Genomic DNA, 14,592 nt, shown 5'->3' with positions numbered 1-14,592 from the left:
TGAATTCGTAAGCCTTCTTCTCTCGTGCTCTTTTCTTTTTTCTGAATCTCTATTTTTTGATACTCGCCTTCGTGGCGTTGGAACCAGCCGAGGGGGCTAGTCTTCAAGGACAGTCCGGTTCCGCTACCTAAGGACAAGGCCATGGCGGCGGCGAATCGACTCATGGCTGAGCAGGACAAGAAAGCAAGAGAGCAGATGAAGAAGGCGAAGCGACTGAAGCAGGAGGCACGGGATCGGGGAGAGGATGTGAGCAGTGAGGATAAAGACGACGACGATGATGATGACGATGAGGTAGCCATCGGCATGGATTGGGGTGTCCTAGAGGATGAGGACACGCTGACGAGTGGCCACCCATCCATGTAGGGACCCTTCCCTTTCCACGCGGAGGGAAGTGAATCGATGAGGTTGGTGGAGGCCGGTGAGTCCGCCGCTTCGCACGGTGTGCCGGCCGAGAACCGGTGGACGGGGGAGGGCGGGCTTGCTACCGCCGACCCTGAGGCGATGATGGAGGGGAGTGGCTCTGGTGCCATGTCCCACGAGATAATGGAGGGGAGCGGCTCTGGTGCCGCGCCCCACGAGACGATGGAGGGGAGCGGCTCTGGTGCCACACCCCATGAGACGATGGAGGGGAGCGGTTTTGGTTCCACGCCCGATGAGGTAAGCCCCCCTACCCCGGAGCAGGGGGCATGCTCAAAACGGTCCTGCCCAGATGAGTCGGGGCAGGGATCTGGGGATCCGTCCCCAAAACGCTTCCGTCGGCTGAGGACGTCAACGTAAGCTGTTGATTCCCCTGTTTTCATCCTTTTTCCATTTCTATTTTAAGCTAATGGTTATTACCTTTGTGTAGGTTCTTGCGGATGGGTCACCCCCTAGGGCTGGCGCCCAAGAAGAGTCTCACCATTCAAGTGGGACAGATGGCATCGCCTGGCGTTGTTTCGGGCGGGAGTGGTGTCGACGTTGGATCTGCGTTGGCCAACCCGACGGCGTTTGTGGTGGCACCCACGCTCGCGGAGGTTACTGAGCAGGTGGCCTCCTCCATGGCGGACATGGAATAGCTGGTCGAGGGCCGCATACCGCCAGTGGAGGTGGTCGTGACCATGCCAAGCCAGGATCAGTCAGGCACGGTCGTGGTGGTGCTCGAGGGCATAGTGCAATCCGCGCCACCAGGGGCCTAGGTGGATCCGCCCGTGGCGCTTGAAGCGGCCTAGATGGAGGAGGGTCCAGTCGGAGGGTCCTCGAGTGTGGCGGTGGTGCTGCATAGGGTCAGGAGGGAGCCGCCCCCGGCACCTTTGTCGGGAGTAAGCTGTTCCCCACGCGAGGGGAGCCACCGCTTCAGTGGATGGCCGCCTAGGACCCGACGTCAGCTCTGTTCTCGCTCGATGATCATTCCAAGAGCATGGAGTGGGAGGGTCTTGACATCGGAATTTCGACCATACTGGAGGCCCTAGACCAGGCCAGAGGAGCCCTGCGTGAAATTGTTGTTCCTACTACCTAGGTATTCGCTTGATTTTCTTCTTTCTCCGCATGTTTTTTGTGTTTTCGCATTTCTGATTCTAGTCTTCTTCTTCTTCAGGTTCTTGTTGCTCGTAGCCGGAATAAATCCCGATTCCTCCACGAGTAGAAGGCGGAGTGGGATCGCCTCTCCGAGGAGGCCCGGCTATGAGCAGACATGGTCACACAGCTTGCTACTGCCCAGGAGCGGGAGGCCCAAGCGCATCAAGACACGGAGGAGGCCCACGGGATGTTCGAGGATTTGTCGGCGAGGTCCAAGCTGGATGGGGAGGAGATCGCCAGGCTCCAAAAGGAGTGAGACGAGCTGCTGCAGAGGAATGCCGCAGCTAATGAGAAGGCCGGCGAAGTCCTGAAGGAGCTGGAGATGGAGCGGGACCTCCGGCGGAAGGCCGAGAGTAGGGCCATAGCCCTTAAGCAGAAGGTGGACGAGGACGTCAAGGTGGTCCGCTCTCTCCGGGCGGAGCTCAGTGACACGGTGAGCCGAAGGTTGAGCGCCGAAAACATCTCCGTCAAGCTGGAAAAAGAGGCTGCCTATGCACGAAGGGCCCTTCAGGTTGAGAGCGATGAGCACGATCTTCTGCAAGCTATGGTCAGGGTGGTCCTTAATGCCCTGAAGGTGACAGAGCCGATGGAGACCAGCCCGCTCGTGGCTCGTGCCGCAGGTATCACGGCTTGGGTGGGCCAGCTTGAGGAGAGTGCCTTTCACGCCGGGATCACCTAGGCCTTCACCATCGCCCATGCTCATTACGAGAAGGAAATCAACCTGAAGGTGATGAGCAAAGGCTTCCCATCCACCTACGAGGATGATGAGCTGGAGGAAATGGAGAAGATGGTTGCTCCCCTTGCAAAAAACCTGGCGGATAATCTGAAAGAGATGGTTCTCCCTTCGTGGGAGTAGTTAGTCGAACAATTTTGAGAACAACTTATATGTAATATGTGGACAAGTGTTAGTATTTTTCGAGTCTGGACGCGGTTTCGTGATTTTGCGTCATAATTTAATTTTGTTTGATTTTTTGCGATCTTACCAATCTGTTCCCTCGAATCATGCCGCTGGTCTTGATGCGAGGAGATTGTTTCGAAAGAAAGAAAGGAGGTAGCCGTACCTTAACCAGCCCTCGAGTAAGGTCCGACCCCCTGCATTTGCTGGGGTCGGGGGCTACTGGAGATCGGAACTGTGGTTTTGGTGATAGTGTCGATGAAGTCCTTGGATGACATTGCAATATTCCCCGCCCTGTCTTCCAACAGAAATCCCCAACTGGGGATTCTATGGGCTCGGCAAGGTGGGGCCTTCGAACCTGTGTCCCTATATTGATTGGCTCGAGCCCCCGGGCCTTGTTGGGGTCTGATAGGGGTTGGCCATAATTTGCGTGTTACCTCGTCCTCGATTTTCGCAATCGGAGGGGCTGAGTAAACGACACTTGCCTCGACGGCTCGAGTATCGCGCTCAATGAGCTCACTAACGGGTATGTTCGTGTGGAATCTGGGTCCATCATTTGTTGATGGGGTTGGCAGAGCCCTCTGGTGGCACTCCACAGCTTCTTAACCCGCCTCCCGACAGATGCCCGAGCCGTTCGATAGGCTCAGGCGACCCGATGGCCTCTCCTCGATGGAGATTCTGTGGGTTTGGCTCGGGGTTAGAATCGAACGAGAAAAGGTTGAGACGTCCCTGTCCGCTTTTGAGCGGGGTCAGGCAGGGCTGCTGGGGCTTGTCTCGGTTATCTCTCCCTGGCTCTGTTCGGCATGAGGCGGCCTCGAGCTCTTCATGGGCTAACCTTCGAACCTCGGCCTGTGGTCGCCTATATCGAATGAGGCGACGGCCGTTTCATGATGCGACACGAAGCGTTGGGATGTTTTGCATACGTATAATATAATCGAAATGAAGGCAGGGTCGGTAACGTTACCTTGGCGGTATGAGTGACGAAAAGCTCCTATCAGATGTGTCCGTGCGGGGTTCAGACCCTGATGTTCATGATGAGGTTGGAGTAACCTACATAAGAATCGCTATTCTTTGTTTTTCGTATCTCGGTGGCGGTCCGAGCCATTTAATTAACTTGGGCAACCTGACAGCTTCTCCTTTGGGGGAGGTTCTATAGGCGGACCCCTCTAAACCCTTCTTGAGAAGGCAGACATCGAAGCTGGAGACACAAGGGGCGTTGAGCATGATTTTTCTGGTGAACAGAAACACCATAGCTACCGAGGCGTAGGGTCTGCTAGTTCGTCCAGTTTTACTCAAAGTTTTATAGCCGTATTTCACGTCCTTAGTTTCAAGCGTACGGAGGGGGTAGGGTGAGGAGGATGTCTAGACTGGTAGACATCCTCGGCAGCCCCCGAGTGATGTTCGTGTTCCCGCCATTTGACAGGGTCGGAAGCTCGAGAATGAATTTTAACGCGTAAAGTAAGAAGGCGGAGATGCTTATCTTCCTTTGGATGTTCGTTCGTCGTCTCTTTTGGGCCGAATGGCCAGCCTAGGAGATCCGAAAGGTCCTGTTGTCGGATCATTCATGGTCCTGCATGGGGAGGCGAAGGGTTATCTGCCTATGTGGGTGCCTTAATTGCCGCGTCCAGAGTGGGTCAGTGGCGGGCCATACCTAGGCAGTGTTTAGTTTGACCAAGGAGGGACGCCTCGTCGACCGGGGTGCGTCCCGTCAGTTCTGGCACGTCCCCTCAGGTATCAATGAGCATTGATTCCATATTTAAATAGGGGAAGGGAGATGGTTTTTCGTCCAACCTTTTGCCTTTCCTTAGCTACAGCACCTCCTCTTTAAATAGGGAGGGGGAGGGGAGTTCTCATCCCATCTCCTCTTCTGCCTCTGAGCCGCTATTTCTCCTTCTTCCTTTTCGCCGAATGCGTCCACGCGTCGCGGCGGTTCCTGAGTGAGGAAGAGTAATGCTAGAGAGAGAGAGAGAGAAAACTCACAAATTCGCTCATGAGTCTGGAGCATGATGTCGAGCTAGAGGTTTTCCAATGTAGATGAGATGGTGTGTGCTGCCCTTGCTGAGGAGTCGCTGCCACCGAAGGAGAAGAGGCGCCGGTGGGCGTCGTACGTCATCGACCGTGCCGTCGTTCGCTATGCTCCTCCTTCGGCGGGAGGCATTTCCTGCCTTTACGCCATTGTCAGGGTGGTGGCTAGTGATGATGGCGTAGTCCCCAGACGCCCTGGTGGAGGCGTCGCTATCGGGGTTGCGGCTGACGATGATGGTGTAGTCTCCGGACGCCCTGGCGGAAGCGTCACTGTCGGGGTCTTCGAGGATCCTACGAAGTGGTGGGATGTCGCCGATGGAGAGTGTAACACGGCGGCCGCAGTAGACGAACTGACCTGTGTACATGCTCCAGGCGTTACCGATGGAAAGTGTGGCGCGGCGACTGTAGTAGTACTTGTAGTAGAGCTAAGCAGAGACTGTAATTGAATAACTTTGTGGGGAAGCCCCTGAGTAAACAGTCCTCTGATTTTACAAGTATATTGTTCCTTTTTGTAATGAAATCGCTTTGTAAGTGACAAATTTGTGCAAAAAATGAACAAATTTACATCTTTTGCTTATTGCAAGCAATTTTTTATCTTCCTCTTTTTTGTAGAAAAGATTTTAGTGCTTTCCGACCCCTCTCACGGTCTAAGTCATAATAAACTAGGAATGTGGGCGAACTAATTCTGATTGAGCTAGTGAGCAAAGAGGTTGTAGCCGCTGGGGCGTGGGTGTCCCGTAGTCCTACCAGTCATATTCAGAATTGGTTCCCAAAATCTTAGCCCTTAGGACTCGTTTATGAGAGGAATGGAAAAGTTAGAGAATGTTTATAAATATAACATAGGAGGTTTTTGCAAGCGCAATACTTGTATTATATATGTCACATGTTATGATCACATGCCAGCCCCCGAGTGAGGTCTGACCCCTCACGACTTGCAGGGGTCGGAAGTCACTAAGGATCGGGGTTTTGTTATGACAAAATCTAATAAGGAAGAGCGTATGCTTATTTTAAGGATAGAAACGACGTAGCTGCTCAATGTTCCAGGCGTTGGTGAAGACCTCGCTGTTGATGGTTTTCAACTGGTAGGCGCCTGAGCGAAGTACTTCCATGACGACGTAGGGCCCTTCCCAGGGCGGGGAGAGTTTGTGGCGGTCCTTGTTGCTCTGCATAAGACGGAGGATGAGGTCTTCGACGTTGAACGCTCGACCCCGCACCTGTCGGTTATGGTACCGTCGCAACGCCTGCTGGTACTTAGCCGAACGGAGGAGGGCGACATCGCGGGCTTCTTCTAGCTGGACCATGGCGTCTTAGTGGGTGCCTCGGTCCCTTGTTCATCGTATGCTCTGATTCTTGGCGCTCCATAGTCAAGGTCCGTTGGAAGAATGGCCTTGGAACCGTAGACCATGAAGAAAGGTGTGTAGCCGGTGGCCCGGCTAGGAGTTGTCCTTAGACTCTAGAGCATGGCCGGGAGCTCAGCGAGCCAGTGCGCGCCGAACTTGTTCAACCGGTTGAAAATTCTAGGTTTGAGGCCTTGAAGGAGCATGCCGTTTGCGCGCTCGACCTGCCCATTCGTCTGGGGGTGTGCGATGGCTGCCCAATCGATTCGGACATGTTCATCACAGAATCGAATGAATTTCCTACTAGTGAACTGCGTGCCGTTGTCTGTGATAATAGAGTTCGGTACTCCAAAGCAATGGATGATGTCGAGGAAGAAAAGCACAGCTTGCTCGGATTTGATCATGGATATCGGTCGAGCTTCAATCCATTTTGTAAACTTGTCTATGGTGACAAGCAGGTGGGTGAAGCCCTCGGGCGCCTTTTTGAGTGGCCCAACCAGGTCGAGCCCCCAGACCATGAAGGCCACGTGATGGGGATCATCTAGAGAGCTTGGGCTGGGAGGTGCGTTTGCCGAGCGTAGTACTGGCACCCTTCGCAGGTGCGTACAATTTGCTCGGCATCGGCTACTATGGTGGGCCAGTAGAAACCTTGTCGGAATGTATTCCCAACCAAAGTTCTTGGTGCGGCATGATGACCGCAGACTCCACCGTGGATGTCGCCCAGCAGGAGTTTTCCCTATTCGCTAGGGATACAGAGTTGCAGAATCCCGATGTGACTCCGTTTGTAGAGTTTGCCTTCTACAAGAACGAAGGACTTGGCGCATCGTGCAAGCCGTCGAGCTTCCGTCTTGTTTGTTGGTAGTATGTCGTGGAGGAGGTAGTCGAGGTAAAGCGTTCTCCAGTCATTAGGAGGGTCAGACTCCACTGCTGGGTCCTCTTCAAGCTCCATGACCTCAGGGTCGAGCGGAGCAGTTGGAGGATCAGCCCCTAGGGTCGGACTGGGTGGGCCATCGTTGGCTTGTTCCGACCCCGTGTAGCGTACCGAGGGTTTGTGTTGGTCACTGGCAAAGATGCCTGCTGGGACTGTCTCTCAGCCGAATGCTGCTTTCACAAGCATGTCAGCTGCTTCGTTGAGGTGCCTTGGAATGTTATTGAGTTTGAGGCCATTGAACTTGTCCTCCAGCCATCGGACTTCTTGGCAGTATGCCTCCATTTTGGCATCGTGGCAGCATGACTCTTTCATGACCTGGTTGATGACCAGCTAAGAGTCGCCCCTGACATTGAGGCGTTGGATGCCTAGCTCGATGGCGATTCGTAGGCCGTTGATGAGCGCTTCGTATTCTGTAGTATTATTTGACGAGGGGAAATGGAGCCGAACCATGTACCTCATGTGGACCCCGAGGGGAGATACAAAAACTAGTCCTGCTCCGGCGCCCTTCTTCATCAGCGATCCGTCAAAGTACATTGTCCAGTACTCTTGATCGACGGCTGCTGGTGGCATCTAGACGTCGGTCCACTCCGCGATGAAGTCAGCCAGTACCTGAGATTTGATCGCTGTTCGGGGGGGCATAAGAAATGCCCGAATCCATCAGCTCGAGTGCCCACTTTGCGGTTCTTCCTGTAGCGTCATGGCTACGGACGACCTCGCCGAGAGGGAATGATGTCACTACTATCACGGGGTGTGACTCGAAGTAGTGGCGTAGCTTCCTTTTGGTGATAAGGATGGTGTAGAGGAGTTTCTGGATTTGGGAGTAGCGGGTTTTGGAGTCGGATAACACCTCACTGATGAAATATATAGGGTGCTACACCTTGAAGGCGTGCCCCTCTTCCTCTCGCTCTACTACTAAGGCGGAGCTAACCACTTGGGTGGTGGCCGATATATATAGCAGGAGGGATTCTCCGTTGCATGGAGGTACTAGGACTGGAGGTTTAGTTAAAAATGCTTAACCATGTTAAGCCCTCCTGAGGCTCGGCTGTCCACTCAAAGCGGTCAGATTTCTTCAGGAGTCGATAAAGGGGGAGTCCTCGTTTGCCGAGGCATGAAATGAATTGGCTGAGAGCGGCAAGGCATCCTGTGATCCGCTAAACCCCCTTTATGTTTTGGATCGGGCCCATCCTTGTGATGGCTGATATTTTCTCCGGGTTGGCTTCGATGCCACATTCGGAGACGATGAAGCCGAGCAAGCATGCCCCTCGGGACCCCAAAAACACATTTTTCGGGATTGAGTTTGATGCCATTTGCCTGAAGTTTTGCAAAGGTTTGCTCAAGGTCGGCAACAAGGTGGTCAGCTCGTTTGGATTTGACTACGATGTCATCGACATAGGCCTCAACGGTTCGCCCGATGAGGTCACCGAAGCAATTGAGCATACAGCGCTGGTACATTGCCCCAACATTCTTCAGACCGAAAGGCATCGAAATGTAGCAAAATGATCCAAAGGGGGGTGATAAAAGATGTCACGAGCTAGTCGGACCCTTTCATCGTGATTTGGTGGTAACCGGAGTACGCGTCAAGGAAGCAGAGGGTTTCGCACCCCGAGGTGGAATCGACTATTTGGTCTATTCGTGGCAAAGGAAATGGATCCTTTGGACACGCTTTGTTGAGGCTGGTATAATCGACACACATTCTCCATTTCCCGCTCTTTTTTCGCACAAGAACGGGATTCGCCAACCTCTCTAGGTGGTATACTTCCTTAATGAATCCTGTGGTCAGTAGTTTGGCTATCTCCTCGTCGATGGCCCTACATTTCTCCTCATCGAAGCGGCGTAGGCGTTGCTTTACCAGCTTGGAGCCCGAGAGGATCTGGAGAGTATGCTCGGCGACCTCCCTCGGGATGCCCGGCAAATCCGAGGGTTTCCACGCAAAGATGTCTTTGTTGTCGCAGAGGAAGTCGACGAGCGTGCTTTCCTATTCAGAGGAGAGTGCGGTCCTGATATGGACTTTTTTGCCCTCGGAGCTGCTGGGGTCCAAGAGGACCTCCCTGGAGCCTTCTGCTGATTCGAACGACTCGGTTGATTTCTTCGCATCGGGTGCCTCTTCATCGACCTCTTCCCTAAGGGTGGTGAGTTCTTCGGAGGCGATGACTGCGGATGCGTGTCCACAGCATTCGACCTCGCACTCATAAGCGCACTGGAAGGAGGTGCCGATGGTGATGACCCTGTGGGGGTCGGCATCTTCAATTTAAGGTACGTATAATTGGGGACGGCCATGAACTTCGCGTAGCATGGTCATCCCAGAATGGCGTGGAAAGTCCCTGGGAACCCCCACTACGTCGAAGGTGAGGGTCTCAGTCTGGTAATTGGACCGATCCCCGAAAGTGATGGGCAGGTCGATCTGCCCCAGTGCCACGGCTTGCCTACTAGGCACAACACCATGGAAAGGCGCTCGGATGGGGCAGAGGTTCGTTCGATCGACGCCCATCTCGTCGAGAGTCTTGGTGTACATGATGTTGAGGCCGCTGCCTCTGTGCATCAGTACTTTTGTGAGCCGCTTTGGTCCGACGATCGGATCAACGACAAGCGGGTACCTTCCTGGATGTGGGTTATGGCGGATTCTGACCACCGAAGGAAGGCTAGCATGGCCGGTCTGGCTATATAGACTTTGCGGCACGTGAGCTTCTGGCGACGCTTGGAGTCGTAGACCGTCGATCCTCCAAAGATCATGAGGGTGCCGGTCGGCGTTGGGAAGGCGTTGTCCTTCTCCTCTGCGTCGTCTATGGTGGGAACAGGCTCCTTCCCCTGCTCCCCTTTGTAAAGGCCCCCGGCCAAGTATTTGCGCATGAGGCTACAATCCATATATAGATGCTTGGCCGGGAAGGCGTGGTTTGGGCATGGCCCCTCAAGCATTTTCTCGAAGTGGTTCAGAGTGCCCTCCGTGGGCTTCTGGACACCTTTGCGGTTAGCAGCGGCAACGATCAAGTTGTTGCACCGTTGCTTCTTATTTTTCCTTTTTGCAGGTCGGTTGGAGGCGCCTTCGCCGACGTCCTCATCCCGCCTCATCTTTCTGTTGGAGCGATCAAAGATGGCTCCGACCGCCTCCTCTCCAGAGGCGTGACTGGTGGTGATGTCCAATAGTTCCTTGGTAGTCTGCGGTCCCCTATGTCCTAGCTTGTGGACCAGGGATTCGTAGGTTGTTCCGGACAGAAAGGCTCCTATTACGTTGGCATTGGCGACGTTAGGGAGCTCATTGCACTGCCGAGAGAAGCGCCGAATGTACCCGCGAAGGGTTTCATCAGCCTTCTAGCGGCAGTTCTTGAGGTCCCATGGGTTTCTAGGGTGTTTGTACATGCCCTAGAAGTTGCCCACGAAGATCTCCATCAGATCCGCCCAACTCTGAATAGCATTGGACGGTAGGTGCTCCAGCCATGCTCACGTCGAATCAGCCAAGAACAGCAGGAGATTGCGAATAATGAAATTGTCATCACTCGCACCACCAGCCTGACATGCAAGCCGATAATCTTCAAGCCAAAGCCCGAGATTTGTTTCACCAGAATATTTAGGGATGTTGGTAGGTGGTCGATACCTTAGGGGGAATACGGCGTTGAGGATGTGCTGACCGAAGGCCTAAGGACCTGGCAGGCCGGGGCTCGGGCTTCGGTCTTCGTTGCTGTCATAGTGTCCACCACATCAGGGATGGTAGCCACGGCGTGCTGCTTCTCCATCATCACCATGGGCGTGTTTTCGAGCATCGATGATGTTGCGTACGTCGTGGCCATGGCCGAGGCGTTGATGTACTAGGACGGTGGAGGGCTGCCTGGCGGCTGGTGGTGTTTGGTGAACGGACGCGTCCCCGGCGGGACGCACTGAGGGCGTGCACTGGCTGGTGTCGGGTTTGCGTCGTCGAGACAACAAACTTTCCGCCTGCTGCGCCGCCACACGCTCGAGCAACGTGTGAATTTCTCGGCGGGCGCGACGATCCTCGGATGTCATGGCCTCCGGAAGGCCATGCAGCAAGGTGGTTGCTGCGGCGATGTTCTGGCTGGCTTGGGCAAAGTGAGGAAGGGTCCCATCGTTGGTGAGGATCCTTTGGTGTACGGTGCGGGCCGTGGCACGTGCGCGCCCCCCATCTTTGCGGCGTTCAATCTCACGATTGATGTTCGCGTACTCCTGGATGAGCCCTTGCCCGGCCTCATCGATCTCTTGCTGATGGGCCCTCAGCTACTCCATCCTTAGGTGAGATGGGGCTGCCGTCTCTTCCCTGGATCTACTGTTAGGGTTGTTTGTAGGGGTGACCTCTTCCCTAGAGACACTTTTGACATGACCCTCGGGGGTCTGCGCCATGAAGCATTCCCGGGAAGGGTGGTGGCTCCCCCTATTGGAATCCGAGCTAGAGAACGATCCTGGCTCCTCGTTGAGGAGCTCATAGAGGGTCTCCATATCATGCTCAATTGCCCCCATGAACTCGATGTTCGTGGGTGATTGAACCATACGTAGCACCAGAAGGTGGCCAGCGGTCGCCGCAGCGTTGTGGAGACCGAACGGAAATGCTATCGGGGCGCTCCATACGGGCCCTTCTGGACATAGGGTGACATTGTGAGAGGCCTCCCTTGATGACTGGGGTCCAAGGGAGTTGCCCGGTGGGCCCTCAAGCCTAAGACAACTAAGGTCGATGGAAGAGAGAGATGGGGCGGCTGTGTGAGTCAGCGCTAGCTCTCCTCCTAGTGTGATGATGAAATCTAGGTCACCAAAACGCATGTGTGCGCCTGGGGCCCAGCTGATTGCGTGGGTGGCCATCCAAGGCCTTTTCTAGAACGCGCAAGCCCCTACCTGGCGCGCCAACTGTCGGTGTTTCGTATGAGCACCAGCAAGTAAATTTATAGTAATGCGCGTTAGGCTCGGATGGTGCGCTAAAGGACACAAGATTTATACTGGTTCAGGCCGAATGTCCCTACGTCCAGTTTGTTGCTGCTCATGTTATTAGCACCGTAAACGGTCTATAGTAAGGGGTACAAACGATCGAGAGAGGGACTGGTCCCAAGTCTTTGATGGAAGGGTCGAAAGGAGGTTAAGAGCTTCATAGCCGCTTGACTGTGTGTATGTGTGTGTTCTTGTATTGTTTGGTCCAAAAGTCCCCTTCCTTATGGGAGAAACGCATCCCCTTTTATAGATGAAGGGGCTGGCTTTACAAGGATGAGGGCTTTACCTAATCTTGTGGCCCACGTCTACCCGACCTCGTTCTTCATCTTGATGAGTGTGAAGGAAGATAAGTGCCTACAATACTGTCGATGTCTCTGTAGAATGTCAGGTTGATTACAGAACGCTGCCCTACGCAGGGTATGGGCTGTAGTATAGTGGTTTTGACTTATTAGCCTCTCCGGCCTTGCTCCACACGCCTTCTGGTTTCTGTGAGTCTTTGTCGGAGGGACGAGGGGTCGGGGTCTGGCATAATGCCGTGGTCAAGGCCTTCTGACTTGGTGGACCTGAGGGGTTAGGAAGCGGGCACCGCTCCCTTGGGTCCATAGCAAGGTGATGGAATATCCGTCGTTCGTGGAGATAGCAAATCCTTCTCTGGAGCGTAGTGGTTGTCATATATCTTCGTTGGGTTCCATGTCCCAGGGCTAAAGGCGCGCCTACAACTCTACAAGGCGAGGAGCACGCACCTGTACAACCTTTCGGGCTCTGCGGCGCCTGGAAGGGTCTAAAGCACCTGTCTCGTCATCCCCTAGCAGTACTTTTCCTGCTAGGGTGTAGGGTATGGTCCTTGGAACCATGGTTGACCCGAACGTCTTGTCTCGCCTTGTACCTATCATCTTGAGGGAACGGGGAAAAGTTGTCAGGTAAGATGAATCCAGTCTTTAGATATGGAGCAGGGTGAGGCGCATGCCTTGCTGTCGAGCGAAACGGAGACCAATCCCTGTCTCTTGGGTTAGACCGACCCTGCCCCTCTGGGGTCGGGCGAGGCGAAATCTATCCCTCAACCCTCGGGCGAGACCGAGCCCGCCCTAAAGGCGTCGGGTGAGACGGAGATTAGCCCTGAGCCCTCAGGCAAGGCAGAGCCACCTCAAAGGCGTCGGGCGAGACGAAGTCTATCCCTCGGCCCTCGGGCAAGACCGAGCCCGCCCCAAAGGCATCGGGCGAGACGGAGACTAACCCTGAGCCCTCGGGCGAGGCAGAGCTATCTCAAAAGGCGTCGGGAGAGGCGGAACCAAACTCCTGTTATTCGAACAAGGGATGAAATGGTGCTCTTATGTGTCCAGAAGTTTTTAACGTTCAGTGGTTATTGGTTCCATCTTCTGGGGTACCCCGGTATTAGGTCCCCGACACTAGGAAATCAGACCAAATATTGCATAAGTCTAAAGCATATATGCAGTGTCTACTTTTTTTTGCTCAACTGATTCAAGTCAACTCAGTTTCGCTCACTAACCATTCATCCTACTAGAGGCATTCTTGTATGCACGCAATAGAGAAGAGGGAGAGAAAGGGTGAGGAAAATGAGCACCTGGCGGGAGTCGTACGTCAGATTGGGTAGATGTGATCTAGGCGGGGAGTTCATCACCGGCGGGCTCAGCTCCTCTAGCAGATCGAGATGTGGCGGGGACTAGTGGAGGCTGGAGACGAGGTGCCGATGACGTGCACAGGTTGAAGACGGCCGTCAACCACCGATGCGTCGTCGGCGTGCGGGGGCAGGACGGCGGGGGCCGGGTGCGGGGCGCCGGGAGCCTGCGTCGTCGACGCGCGGGGGCAGGGGCCGGGTGTGGGACTGCTAGAGGCTGAAGGCTCCTCGCTCGCCGGCAGCATCGCCGCTCCTCTAGAAACCCTAGGGCGGGTGCGCGGGAGGGGGCGTGGGAGGGGGCGAGGGGGCGCGGGTGCGGGGAGGTGGCGCGGAGATGGGGCGCGTGGGTGCGGGGAAGGGGCGCGGGCCGGCATCGGCGGGGCAGCCTGACGGCGTTGGAGGAGAAGAGAGCGCCCAAATGAAGACAACACCCGTGCGCCCTTAGTTTTATAGACGGGATGATTTGTAGGGGCGGTTCCTGATCCAGCCGCCCCTACAAATGCATTTGTAGGGGCAGTTCCTGATCCAACCGCCCCTAGAAATATATTTTTATTTTTTTAAATTGTTAATTCTGTATTATAAAAATAATTATGTATATATAAAACAATTGTGACCAAAATAAAAGTAATATAAAAACAATTGTGTATATGCACAAATATAATATTTTGTATTATTCTATATGTGAAGAAATATATATATAAACAATTGTACTCAAAACAATCTAGAAAACAAAAAATCAAAAATTAAAAATTTGAATTTTAAAACTTCGACTACAATTTTATGACATTAAATGAAATAAAATGAAAATGTTATAAACATAAAAGTTGTATAACTCATCAACATGTACAACTTTTATTTTGGTCATCTTGTCATGTGACTCTGTTTGAACGATTCAAATTTTGAAATTCAAACAATTTCAACTTGAAACAATATTTTGAAAGAGTAAATGATTTCAGATGAAAAACTCATGAATACCAAAGTTGTAGAACTCATCAATATGTACAACTTTTATTTTCATCATATTTTCATTTGACCAAATTTGAATAGTTGAAATTTTGAATTTTAATAATTGGCAACTTCAAACAAGATTTTGAAATCTTAAATGATTTCAACAATAAAAGTCGTGAACATAAAAGTTGTTGAACTCATCACTATCTATAACTCGTCAAGATCTCCTACTTTTATTTTAGTCATTTCTTCATTTCATAAAGTGTTAAGTGATTTCATAAAGTTTTAGTAGTAATAGAGTGGATGTTCAAATAGAGTCATCTGGATGTTGCAAAGGGTAGTC

General features: G+C 53.1%; 1 protein-coding gene across 1 annotated transcript; it reads right to left on the bottom strand.

Annotated features, from left to right (window-relative positions):
• Nucleotides 1-13,321: 13,321 nt before the first annotated feature.
• LOC136503159 (extensin-like) lies at nt 13,322-13,675 on the bottom strand. The gene has a single exon (XM_066498326.1). The coding sequence runs from the start codon at nt 13,673-13,675 to the stop codon at nt 13,322-13,324; it is 354 nt and encodes a 117-aa protein (XP_066354423.1).
• Nucleotides 13,676-14,592: the final 917 nt, after the last annotated feature.

The sequence above is a fragment of the Miscanthus floridulus genome, chromosome 14, assembly GCF_019320115.1.
Source record: "Miscanthus floridulus cultivar M001 chromosome 14, ASM1932011v1, whole genome shotgun sequence".
Classification (NCBI taxonomy): Eukaryota; Viridiplantae; Streptophyta; class Magnoliopsida; order Poales; family Poaceae; genus Miscanthus; species Miscanthus floridulus.
This window is presented reverse-complemented; position numbering and strand designations above follow the sequence as displayed.

Coding starts and splice junctions, on each gene's coding strand:
- LOC136503159 (XM_066498326.1), bottom strand. CDS start 13,675: ATGCCGGCCCGCGCCCCTTCCCCGCACCCACGCGCCCCATCTCCGCGC.